The 12819-nt window shown below is 71.7% G+C and overlaps 1 protein-coding gene across 2 annotated transcripts in view; it reads right to left on the reverse strand.

Annotated features, from left to right (window-relative positions):
- PLCH2 (phospholipase C eta 2) overlaps window positions 1–12819 on the reverse strand; it is a 59224-nt gene that overhangs the window by 33738 nt on the left and 12667 nt on the right. The window contains exon 1 of one of the 2 annotated variants that reach the window (XM_070077096.1): window positions 1583–1798. The exons of the other annotated variant lie outside the window; for it this stretch is intronic. Coding sequence (XP_069933197.1) covers window positions 1583–1625 — 43 coding nt within the window. The 5' untranslated portion in view covers window positions 1626–1798. Of the gene's footprint in view, window positions 1–1582; window positions 1799–12819 lie in introns of those variants that run through there. 2 annotated transcript variants of the gene reach the window in all.

Raw genomic sequence — 12819 nt, forward strand, 5'->3', positions numbered from 1 at the left:
CCAGCCCGCCACTTCTCTCCTGCGCCACCGGTCACAGCCCCCTGCTGGGGGCCACCGCCCGGCCGGAGCGAGGTCCTTGGGCCGGGCCGGAGCAGGCGTCCCATTTGGCGAAGGCGCGGCGCCCGCCGCCCCCACAGCCCACGCCCACCCCCTTCCCACACAGGAAGCCCGTCCAGCCGGCGGGGGCCCACGTGCTCTGTGCTGGAAGCAGAATCCCAGGAGAAACAGCTTTGTCCGTTGACTCATCCCCCTCCGAGACCCCTCCCCCAGCCAGCCAGCCCACAGTGAACACAGAGCCGCTGGCCGCCAGCCCGCCCCCCGCCCCGGGAGAGGGCACTGCCCTCCCCGAGAAGGTGCCAGGCGTGCGGAGTCTTCGTCATCAGCTCGGGCAGTGCAGATGGAGGGCGGGCCCAGGACTCCAGCCCATCTGCTCTGTCCTGGGCTGCACATCGAGGCCAGAGGGGCCAGGGCGGGGGGTCTGCTCCCTCCGGCCAGGGCGGGGGGCCTGGGGGTGGGCTCCCGGACCCCAGGCGTGTCCCAGTCAGCTCCTGCCCAGCCGGCAGGCAGGTGTCCCGACCCCAGGGGCCAGCCCGACACTGACCCTCCTCCCCAGGGAGCCCTGCCCTGCCCGAGTGACCTAAACTCAAAGCTCATCTGGTCCCATGAGGACGGTGGGGGCCTCTGCACCGCCACCCAGGCCACTCCGGCCGTTCTCCCATTCACAGAGGACAGCGGCAGAGGGGACGGGCGCGGCGTGGGTGCCTGGCAGACTCGCTCGCTTTGCAGGTGCACAGCTGACGCCCGCAGGAGCCCCCACCTTGTCCGTGCCCTGCACAGGGACACACAGCTCCCCAGGGGGTCCGGCCCAGCGTCCAGTCACAGGGCCCCAGCAGGCAAACTCCAGGTCTCCCTGGAGACCCTGGTCGGGAAGTTCTTCCTGCCGCCAGGCCCTAGTTGCTCCTGCTGCAGCCACAGCCACAGGCCCTCTTCACTCTCAGTCTCGGCCGCCCGTGGCCCAGCGCCAGCAGCGCTGGGACTTGCAGGGGGCTGAAGACTCAGGACCCCCCGAGGGTCCCGGCCTCCCCGGCTGGGCTGTGCCGTCTGCCTGGCTCCCAGGTCCCCAGAGCAGGACGAACATCTGACTCCCGGGGGCTGCAGGCACGCAGCGAACTCAGGGCCCCTGGAGTGAGAGCAGAGGCTGCCCTGTCCATGGTGCTGACTGCCGCTCAGCAGGGTGGGGTGGAGCTGGGTGAGGAGAGCCTGCAGAGCCGGCTGGCCCCTGACACCCCGACCTGCCCCTGTCCACTGGGGTGCACTGCAGACCTGGGCAAGGTGGCTGGGCTGGGGGCACCTCCTCCTGCCGCCCACCAGGGTCACCTGGATTGTCCACAGGGAGCGTCCCTGAGCGGCCACCACAGGGGCAGCTGACGGGGAATGGGGTCACGGGTCCACGCTCATGGAGACCTGAGGGGAAGGCATCCAGTGCTGCCCGTGAGGAGTCAGCGGGTCCCCGCTGCCAGCCGTGGTCCCAGCGCCGCAGGGAGGCCCCCAGCCCCTTCCTGGGGCCCTGCTGCCCCCTTACCTTGGTCCCGGCTGAGCCCACCGGGGGGCCCAGGCTCTTCCATGGCCCACGGCTGCCAACCCCACTGTTACCGGCACAGCCCTGGGGAGCCAGGACCTTGCTCTGCCCCCGAGCGTCCCGGGAGCCCCAGCCTGAGCCGGGGCACCCCCTGCTCAGTGCCCATGCCGCGTCCAAACCCACGGCTGCCACCAGCGCTGCCGCCGCCAACCGCCAAGGAAAAAAGGGGAGGGGAGGGGCGGGACGAGGCTGCCTCGGGGACCGCCCTCCCTCGGGAGCTCCGCCTGCCTTAACTCTCGGCTGCCCGGCTCCAGGGCCACCAGGGCTGCTCTGGGGGGGAGGCCTCACGTGCCAGGGCAGGGGTGGGGTGGGGTGGAGGCGGAGCCAGCCCCACTCAGAGGCGGGAAATGAAGGTGGCACCGGCCATTCAGGCCTCCCACGGGGCTCCAGACACCACACTGCGTGCCCGTCCCTCCAGGCTGGGGCTGCCCGACAGCCACAAGGGCTCTGATCCTCACACACCTAGGTCCCGTGGGGTGGGGGCCAGACAAACCACGCCCCCTCTCAGAGCCCCTTGGGGTGACCGAGGGAGCATCACTCAGCTATGCTGGTCTGGGGGTGCTGCCTTGGCGGAGGCAAGCACCCGCCCCTCCCCGCCTCCCTGGGTGCCCCCCCACAGGGCTTTGCCACCTGACTGCAGCTGTGGGGTCTGGGGGTGGCAGGCACTGCCGGGGAGCCTGCAGGGGTCCCACCAGGCACGGGGGCAGGGCCTGGTCTGTGCTAACCTGCAGGAAATACCACCTCCCACATCACCACGACCTCCAGCCATGAGCTGAGCTGACAGCTGCCGCGGCCGCCACGGCCCCGCCTGGACGGACCTCACCCTAGGGTCCCAGAGGGTGGCCCGGGGAGTTTGGTGGGGACCCTGGAGCCGGGGCAGAAGGCAGGGGGCGGCCTCTGGGCTCTGAGCCACTGCCACCTCCAGGTGTGACGCCTGCTGCCAGGCGTGGTTCTCAGGTGGGGGGGGACACTGCCAGCTGCCACCACCACCTGGGTCCTGCCCGAGGAAAGCCCCTGGGCCCGGCTGCCTGGCGCCCTTAAAGGGCCAGCATCCTCCCCCCACCGCCTCTCCTGGAGCCCTGGGCTCTGGGAACCCGAGTGAGGGTCCCTGCTGAGCTGGGGGGGGGGGGCTGCAGGCCACTGAAAGGGACAGCTCATGCACCGGCATCACCGCGCAAGTGCACAGGTTAGCCAGAGGCCGGGAGCAGTGGGGGCTCCCGGCAGCGCCAACCTCAGACAGGAGAACCGAGCAGAGGAGAGGAGACAGGCACACACCCCGGGGTGGAGTGGGGGAGGGGCGGCCACAGGGTCCCCCAGGAGGGGCCAGGCTGCCGCCCAGCCACGTCCCCCTGGAGTGGACCCAAGGGCCCCAGGCCTCCCCACGGGAGGAGTCGGGTGAAACCCAAGTTCAGGTCCTAATAAATAATCCATCCGCATGGCCGCCCCGCCCTGGCACGCCGCCGCGAGCTGGTTTCCGAACCCGGCTGTGTTACCGGCGGTGATTAAGAGCCGCCGGCGTCACACGCTGCCTTGCTTAAGATTCTCGTCTCCTGCCCTGCGCTCGGGCGCTGCCGCAGAGTTACGCCCCTCAGGGCGGGAGGGGAGCCTGTGGCCGGCCAGTCCCTCTCCTCCCCGGACGAGGTGACCAGCCTCGAGTCCCTGAGCCCAGCGCTGCCCTTCTATGGGCCGAGCTCCCCCCTCCCTGCCGCCTTCCAACACCCAGACCCCCCCACACACCGGGGCCTTGCAGACCTGAGGGCTCCCCTCCTCCCGGTGCCGGTCCAGGCCTGCTCCGGCATCCCCTGGCACCGTGGGAGAGAGGCTGCAGGAGGCTGCGCCCTGAGACAGGGCTGGGACAGCCGTGAGGATCAGCCGGGGTCTGCAGGAGGGCACGGCTCAGCCCCCCTGAGCCCAGTTTCCCGGCAGCGTCGTGCTCCTGTGCCCCCCAGGCCTGGGCTCTGCGTGGGCAGCCCCTCCCAGGGTCCCTGACACCCGGGACCGCAGGCGGGAGCCACGCTCACCCTGAGGTCCCTGGTTCATTCCCAGTGCACTTGCCAAGAGGTGCCCAGGGCCACTGCCCGGTGCAGCCCGCCAGGCTCTCAGCACCTTCGCCGTCTTCTCCCGGAGACGGGCAGCGGCCACATCCAGGGCCCCCGGGAGCCGCCCCCTGCAGTGGAGCAGAGCCAGCCACGCCCTCGTGGGCAGATCGCGGCTGCTGTCCTACATACGTCTCCAAGGAGACGCTTCTCGGCGACCCGCAGGCAGGGGCTCTGCCGCCGGCCGGGGCCAGCGCCAGGCACCCAGGGCACGGCCAGGACCCCCGGCTCCGCTCCTGAGGTCGCCCCAGAATTCCAGAGTCCAGCCTTTAGCTGGGCGGCGGAAGCAGAGGCGTGTGCAGGGCCGGCTGGTCCCCCAGGCCGTGCCCACCACGTGCCCACCACGTGCCACCACGTGCCCACCACGTGCCCACCACGTGCCACCATGTGCCACCACGTGCCCACCACGTGCCACCACGTGCCACCACGTGCCCACCACGTGCCCACCACGTGCTGGGGGGCAAAGGCCGCCTCTCCCAGCCCGAGCGGCTCATCAATTACGCAACGCGGGAGCCGGCCGTGCCGCTCAACACCTGGAGTCAGAGCTCCGCTCCGACAGCGACCGCCCCGGGGGCTCCTGGGGGGCACGGCGGGTGGAGGGGACGCGGGCCTCGGGGGCACCCCGGGGCCTCAGTTCTGGGGTTAAAGGTGTCAGGGACAGGGCCTGGCTGAGAAGGACGGGCGTGGCCGTGGGAGGAGCGGGAGGGTGGAGGAGGGTCCCAGGGAGGCGCCGTTCCCAAGCAAGGCAAGGCCAGAGCAGAGGGAGCTCGGAGGGGGGCGTCGGAGAGGCGGAGCCGAGAACGGGGGTCCCAAGGCTCCAGACTGCGGGCGGCCCACAAGGCCCCAGCACAAGGGCGCTGTGCGGACAGCATCCCCGGGGGACGAGAGGGCAGAGCAGGCCCGGAGCCGGGCGTGGCCGGAGGCAGTGGCCTCCACGGTGCCTTGGCTGCAGGCGGCAGGGGGACCCGGCCCTGGGGGCGGAGGGGCCGTGGGCCAGAGGCCGGGCGATGGGTTGGTGAGGAAGCCCGGAGAAGCAGGGAGGGAGACGGGCTGGCGCGGGGCGGGCCGGGGTGGCTGGAGGCAGCTTCCGGAAGGCTCTGGCCCGAATCACCATGGGATGTCCTCGGTGCCCAGGGCAAACCCCGGCGTCCACAGCCACGACGCACGCCCGCACGATGCCTGCCCTGCCTCAGCGCCGCTGGGAGGGTCCTGCCCCCTCCCCACCCCCGGCTGCCGCAGCCAAACCGGAGCCCCGGGGAGCAGGCTCTGCCCTCGCTGCCGGCCCTGCCTCCCCGCACGGCCTGACCCAGATTCCACGCCCCTGTGCAGCAGCCGTGCAATCTCGCCAGCCTGGCACCGCGCCGCAGCCACAGCCCCACAGCAGCCCCCGCCCCCCCCCCAGGGTGCACACCCAGCCAGGGCCCACAGGGAGCCGCCCCCCCGTCTCTGCCACTCAGGATACTGGGACCCCTCCCCAGGCCCCAGCCCCCGCCCCCAGGACTGGAGGAATGGTGGCGAGGACAGAAGTGGGCCCCCCACGCCCAGCCCTGCAGGTGGGGACGGTCCTTCCCTGGGGGAGGCGCAGGGAGCCCTGGTCAGCGCCGTCAGCCATGGGGGCAGCTCTGGGACCCCCCAGCCCCTCAGGACGGTGCCCCTGCCTCCTCACCCCCGCCAGGGGGCCACAGCCCACCCCAGTCTGCACACCTGCCCGCACCCAGACCCCTTGGCCGCCTGCACGGGACGTCAGGCTTCGTGAACAGGAGCAGGGTCCCCACAGGCCGCCTCCTGGCGCCAGGACGGCCCCGCCCTCCTCCACGGTCAGCCAGGCCTCACCCAGCGCCCGCGGCAGGCCGGGCATGAACCGGGCTGGAACCGAGCCCGAGGACCCAGAGGCAGACCCACTCCCGAGAGCTCCCCGCGGGAGGGAGCTCCGGCGGTGGCCGTGGGGGGACCACAGCTGGGCGTCCCCTCCCTGGATCAGGCCCAGAGCCGGAAGGGGCCCGGGACGGGGCTCAGGGCGGGAGCAGGCCCGAGAAGAGGAGGCAAGGGGCTGCGCACAGACCCCTGCCCGGCACCTGCCTGCCCCCTCCCTGCGCCAGGACCCCGTCCCAGCCCTCCCTTGGCAAAGCTGGCTCCTAAGATTCCACCACGGCCCTCGGGTGAGCGTGGGTAACCGTGCTCGGGGCTGGCCGGCGGAGCTTGAAGCCTGCCCGTCTCACTTTGCGTCTGCAGCCATGAAACCGGAGAAGCGAGCCCAGAGCGCCGTGTGCCCACGGCAGACTTTGTCACGGTGCCCCAGGCAGGGCGCAGCAGGCACAGCTCACAGCCGGAGCCCGCAGGTTCTGTGAGCCCCACAGCCCTGCGCTACACCCCACTTGGGGGCCACGGCCGTGCCCCACAGCCCCCGAGCCCCCGGGGCAGGGTTGACGCTGCACCTGCGGCTCCCAGCGGGGCCCTGGCAACCGCCAGCCTCAGTCCATGCCCCAGGACGGCCGCGGTGTGGCCGCCTTCGCATGACGGTGGCATCGGGTGTGGGGATCGAGGCCTGGAAGCCTCCCCGTGGGGAGAGGCCGGGGCTCCCGCTAAGCACTCGCAGACCCAGACCCAAGGCGGGCAGGGGCCCTGCTGTGCCGCCCGCCCCACCGAATTCCCAGAGGCCCTGTGGCACGGGCACCGCCGCCTCCTGAGCCGTGGGGTCTGCAGGGGTCGCCTGCCACTCCCGGAAGAGGGGGCACGAGGCCCCGCCCCCTGCCCAGTCCCAGGGAGCAGGGAGGGGCGGGGGGTGGTTGGGAGGGTGGGGGTCACTGCCTCTCTTGGGACTGCCACCTGCCCCTCCCGTCAATGCAGGAAGCCCCCGGGGTGGGGGCACCTCCTGCTCTGCCTCCCCAGCACCTGCTCCGGCCCCCCGGCCCCCCCGGCCCCCTTTGCCGTCAGGACCAGCCCGGGCGGTGATGGTCACGCCCCCTGCCCCACGGTGACTGAGCCGTGCCCCTCACACGCACACCCTTCACCTCTCCCGGCCCCCACCTCGCCCCAGCGCGTGCACCTGCAGCCGTCCAGGGCCTGGAACCTCAGCTGACCTTCCCTTCAGGGCAGAGGGAGGGTGTGTCTCGGGAACGCCTACCGAGGCTCCAACCACTGAGCCACCCAGCCCTCCGCTCTGAGGATGCCGCCTCCTTCGGGGAGTCCTCCCTGACTGCCCACGGGCCCCTCAGTGCCCCTCAGGGTGGGACAGGCCAGTGAGCCAGTGGCTTGGGAGCTCCGAGAGAAGCTGCCGGCAGGAAACTCCCGCCTTCGTCCCCCAGCCCCCAGCCCTCACCCCTCCCACCCCATGCCAGACAGGGGAGCGGAGGAGGGGTCCCAGGCGCCATCTCATTTCTGTGACATCCGCCAGCCCCGCTGGTTCCGCAGTGTGGCGCTCACATCCGGGCCCACCCTGAGAAGCCTGGGCTCCCCAAACCCCAGGGCGCCCTGCACAAGGGCTGGCCGGTGTGAGGTGACCACTAGGACAGGGCAGGGAGGGGACAGTGGGGAGGGGCCGAGAGCGGAGTCCTGGCAACCCCAGTCCCCTCTTGGCCCTTCCCTGGGCCCTGGCAGGGCGGGAGAGGGGCCGCCCATGCTGCGGTCAGGCCTCTGAGGAGACCGTGGACGGCCCAGGGTCCCAGGAAGGCCCAGCCCCTGGGTTTCAGGGGAGACGGAGGCCCAGAGGGCAGTGGGGCCCAAGGTGGGGAGGAGCCCGGGGTCTGCAGCCCACCCCCCCCTCCCCTCACGCCCAGCCTGGCCCTGGCCGTCCAGGACGAGCGCCGTGGCCTCACGTGTCCCGGGAGCGGGGGCAGCAGGTGACAGCTGAGTCCCCGCCTTCGGCTTTTTAAGGCTCGCTCGGCGGAGCGCAGGGGCACCTGAGGTCTACTGAGGTGACGCAGGGCGGGAGGCAGCGAGCGGGGTCTGCGCTCCGGGGGGGGGGGGGGCGCGGCAGGACCCCCACCGGGCCCTGGTCCCGGCGGCTCAGGCCCCCGGTCTGCAGCCGGGCCCCGAGGGTGGGCCTCACGTGGGGTCCCACCCCCCACGGCATCCAGCCCCCGCCCCCGCTGCCGGTCCCCCCGCTCCCTACAAACACGGAGCACAACAATCCCCAATAATGCCAAGCCCAAAATAACCCCACAATGCGCTGCGCTCAGCGAACGAGACCAACGCAAACACAGCTGCAAGTGACGGTAAAAATACACTCGCACGCACGCACGCGTGCTCCACGGCGGGGGCTGGGCGGGAGCGCGGCCTGGGGGAGGGGCGCCCCCCACTGGGCCACACCAGAGGGGCTTTCCCAGGGGCCCTGCCCCATGCCGGGGCCGCCGTCCGCCCCACCTGCGCTCGGCCGAGCCGGGTGGCGCCTGGGCTGCCGGGCAGCGTGTGCCCTGGGAGTGGACACAGAGGCTGGACAGGGAGGGGCCCTGCCCCTGCGGGGGTGGCTCTGACCAGGCCGCGTGCCCGTGAGTTCACTGCCCAGGAGACCCCGGGACAGCTCATGAGCCACGGTCAGCAGGCCCAGCCCGCAGCCCGTCCCTTGGGCGACAAGCGGCCGGCGCTCCAAGCCACACAAGCCTCCAGGGGCCGCGGCACCTCCCCCGCTGCCTGCTGGACCTGGGCCTGGCAGGCCACTCCTCCCCGGCCTCAACGTGCCCATCTCCAAAATGGGGCCGTAACAGAACCAGCAGCCACCACGGGGCTTCCAGGAGAGGAGAGCAGCGGTGCAAGGCCCCAGCCACGCCTTGGCAGTGGGGGTGACCCCTGCTCTGTGTGTGGGGAGCTGCCCCCGCCCCACAGGAAGACGGCGGCGCATGAGAGGACATGGTCTTGGCGGGGGCAGGGGCAGGGCGGCCCAGGCTGGGGTGCAGGTGGTGGGGAGGGGACAGCTCTAGAACATTGAGGGGACCCCCCACCAGAACCAGGTGGAGAGGGAGAGCAGGATGACCCCAGACTGCCTGCCTGCGTTGCCAACAGGAGTCACCTCCTCCAGGCTGTCCTCCAGGTTCCCCTCCTGAACCCACCTGGTGTCTCGACAGCGCCCCAAGGAAAACCCTACTCTGGGCTCAGCTGAGCTCCAGGTGGGCAAAGGAGCCACTTGGTCTGTGCACCTGCTGCATGCGAGAACCGAGAGAGCAGCCGAGCACACCGGCCAGGCGAGGCAGCCGCAGGGCCTCCCAGGGCCGAGACTGACCGTGCGCAGGCCTCGGGCAGCACCGGGTCCCCAGGGAGGGAAGCTGTGGCCAACCCTGATTCCAGAGCCCCAGGCAAGCGGCCCTGGTGCGCGTGAATTACCCAGGCTCCTCCTGGGCACATCTGCCGCTCCTCGGGGCTCCCTGTGAGCCTCAAAGGAGGGGCCTGCCCAGCCCCGGGCTCCTGCTGCTCCCAGAGACGGGGCGGGGCGGGGGCAGGGGCGGGTGCCCTGGGCCGGCGGGGGGGGGCAGATCAAGGCTCCCGGTCCCTGCCGAGGGCTTCTCCGCAGGACAGCAGCGGCTGCCTTTGAGCCGTGACTACACTTCCGCGGAGCTGAGCGGAGGGGCGGCGGGGCCCAGGCCTGGCCGCCTTGGGAACCTCCGGTCGGCTCCCTGAGGGCCCCCATGCTCGTCCGGCAGCCTCCGGGGGGGCTCCAGGGTGGGGGAGCAGGCGCGGCGCCGGCAGCCCCTCCCCCTGCACCCCGCGGGGCCGGCCTGTGGGACGGCTCGGGGTGCCTGTTCCGAGCCAGGAAAGAGCGCGCAGCTGGGGCCGGATCCACGTGGGCGTGGCAGCCACGGTCCAGGTCTGGAGGCACTTAGGGGCCCCGTCCCCCAACACACACGGAGCCGACTGCCCGGCCCCCCGTCATGCTGGGCCAAAGGCCTCCCCAGGGTCACAGGGTGGCGCCAGGCTGTGTGGTGGCCGCGCCCAGGCTCGCTCAGCCAGCTCCTGCGTCTGGGTTGGAGGCGGGGCGGGGGGCTTCCCCCGGGTCCGGGGGTCCTGGGCGTCAACCCCCTGGAGCTGCCAGAACTGAGCCCTCCTACTGGGACGCGTTTGCTGCAGGCCACACCCCCGGGACACCACCGCCCTGGACCACGGGCGCACACGGCTCCAGCCCAGGCCCCTCCGGGCGGCGCGAGACGGCACAGAGGCGCTGTGGACGCCAACTCCCCTCCCCGTCCACAGCCCCCGGCCCGGGCGGGCTCAGCTGCACCCGAGTCCTGCTGCCGGGGGCGGGAGCGACAGCCCCTCCCAGCCGCCGAGCAAGCCCGGCTTCCGGAATGCTCCTTCTCCAGGCTGGCGCGTTTGCTCTGGAGCTTCGCAGCGCTCACAGACGGGGCACGGCCCCGAGCCCAGAGCCGGGAGTGGGCGGCCGGGGCCGGGCAGGGGCGGCACAGGTCAGCCGGCCAGCGGGCTCTGCCGACCGCGGCCGGAGCGTCCCGGAGGCTTGGTCAGGAGGCCCAGGGAGCACGAGGGGCTCTCAGGAAAGGGGGTGCCTTGCGGATGGTCAGCCGGGCACTCAGAGGCTGGCCCCACACCAAGGGGCGCTCCTGACATCAGCCACAGGAGAGGCAGGCCCCGGCCAAGCCTTGGGGAGCAGGCCCTGGCTGGACAGGTACCGTGGACCCCCGACACCCCTCAGGGGGCCCGGCAGAGCTGCTGAGGTGGGGGGTGCATCGCCCTCCCAATCCCTGAGAAACGGCGGGGAGTCGGGGCTGAGCCTGGAGAAACTGGGGCCGCCCGGACCAGCCCCAGCGCAGGGCAGCCCCCCCCCAGCAAAGGCACCTGCCACACCACTCACTCTGGGGGCTCCAGCGGATCACAGACCCCCAGAGCCGCCCCCGGCGAACCCGCGCCGACAGCTCCCGCAGACACCTGCCCAGAGCAACCGGAGGCCGCGGAGTGGGGAGGCGGCTGGCAGCGAGGGGGTCCTGATGGGGGTCCCTGTAGGGGGAGCCGCTGCCCCGGAGGGCCAGGTGTGCCGGTGACGCCCCCCAAGGTCAGAGAGAGGCGAGGCCCAGGGCAGCAGGGGTGGAGCTGGGGGCGGAGGGCTCTCCATGGTCAGTGTCTGTCAAAGCCAAGGGCCGCCAGCCCCAGTGCAGCCCGTCCGCCGCGCCTGCGTCCCCCGCGCCTGCGTCCCCCGACTCCGCACAGCCCCAGCAGCCAAGGCCCCCAGCACACTGGAGTAAAGGGTGCACGCTAGCTCAGGTCCCCGTGCTCGTGCACACGAGTGTGCAGGTGTGTGCCCATGGGCTTGTGTGTGTGCACTGTGCACTGTGTGCAGGTGCACACTGCACACCTGTGTGTGTGCAGGCACGTGTGGGCAGGTGTGTGTGTTTGTGTTTGTATTGCACACCTGTGTGGGCAGGTGCGTGTGTGTGTGTGTGCACACCTGTGTGTGTGCAGGCACACGGGGCCCTCACTCTCCTAGGGTCCGGCAGGGAGGACGGCAGTGACGACCCCTCGGGTGCAGGTGCACTGAGCACTTCGGGGCCTCCCCACACAGACCCCCGCCCACAGGGGTCGCGCGCAGCAGGAGCTCAGAGCACAGGTGTGGAAAGCCTGCTCGGATCTGCGGGGGCGGAGACCCCGATCAGCACCCCGAAGACTTCTGGGAAAGCGAAAGGGAGAGAGGCTGGGGGAGGGGTGTCGGGGCCTGCGCCCTGCCCAGGCCACGGTGCTGCTCGGAGGAGCGGACGGACGGGCGCACACATGCGTGCACACACACATGCAGAGACACGCGTGGAGGCGGAGGGGCCCCAGGCCAGACTCAGCCTGGGCCCCGGGGAGCACCCGGAGGAGAAGCGCGCTGGACGGGCCGGGCGGCGGGGGCGGCCTCCTCCTTTGTGCTGGGCCGGCAGAGGACAAAGGCTGCGTCCCGCTGGCTGCGCTGCCGCCGGAGACGGCTCCGCAACCCTGCCTCCCTCTGCCTGTTATACAACAGACCTGAGCAATCCGGAGGGCGCTCGGAGACGCGGCCGCCTCCCTCCTGGGACCCGCTGGCCACGGCGGACGGAGGGACCCCCCGGGCACACAGCTCCGGGCCCTGCCCGGGACCAGGGTCTCTCTGGGGGCCGAGGACCCCCAGGGGCAGACCCACCCCTGGCGCCCGGAGGCCCTGCTGCGGAGTCCCCAGACTGTGGGGTCAGCCAGTGGCGGTGGAACCCGCAAAACCAGAGCCACCTGTGGCCAGTGGCTCAGGAGTCAAGAGGTCCGGCCAGGCCAGAGGTGACCCAAAAGCCGGCCGCTGGGGACAAGCTGATGCCTGGGTCCCTGATAACCACCCCTCCCCCAGCACACAGCCTGGGGTGCAGTGGACGCGGGACAGGACAGGTGATGAGACGGCTGGGTGGGTAGTGGGCGGAGACCTGGAGGGCTGGTCCTCCGCCCACCTGGAGGCCCAGCCGTGGCCCACCCATAGGCGTGCCTCCAGGGGAGCAGGCGGCAGGCAGCTCGCGGGGCCCCGGCTGTCACCCAGGCCGGGGCCCCTCCCTTCGGGGAGCAGGCGGCAGGGCGGGGCGGCCGTCAGCAGCTAATGAAGTAGCCCTGTTAGGCGCAGAGTAACAGAATATATACAAATCGGCCCATAGCTCTTCATCTAGTGCAGACATTAAAAATTAAAATCCAATTACAACTCGTATTGTCAGCCCCGGCTGCTGCTGCTCACGGCAGCCCAAGTGCGGGGCTGCACATTACGTAACCCGAACTCTCCGCGTCCGAGCCGGGAGGGTCTGCAGGGGTGTTCCCACCCCAAGCCCTCGGCCCCCGTGCAAGGAGGCACCGAGACCTGCAGGGGGGCCCGGGGCCCCAAGACCGGGCCCAAGCTCCAGTGTCCCCCACGGGAGAGGCCACTGCCCACCTGCCCCCTGTTTCTGGACGCCTCCGCCTCTCTCCCCCTCCTTACCGTCCCCAACCACAGCTCCACGGGTGGCTGGGAGACCGGCCTGACCCCAGCCCTGGGCCCCTGTGCACCAGGGACTGATGTCCAGGCCAGCAGACCAGCCCCCCGGGGGAGCCTCGGGTGTATGGACTGCCCGGCAGGTGCCCCCAGCGAGTCCCCAGCCAGGCCCGGCCAGCTCAGCCTCACCC

This window comes from Oryctolagus cuniculus, chromosome 7 (assembly GCF_964237555.1).
Source record: "Oryctolagus cuniculus chromosome 7, mOryCun1.1, whole genome shotgun sequence".
NCBI classification, from domain to species: Eukaryota; Metazoa; Chordata; class Mammalia; order Lagomorpha; family Leporidae; genus Oryctolagus; species Oryctolagus cuniculus.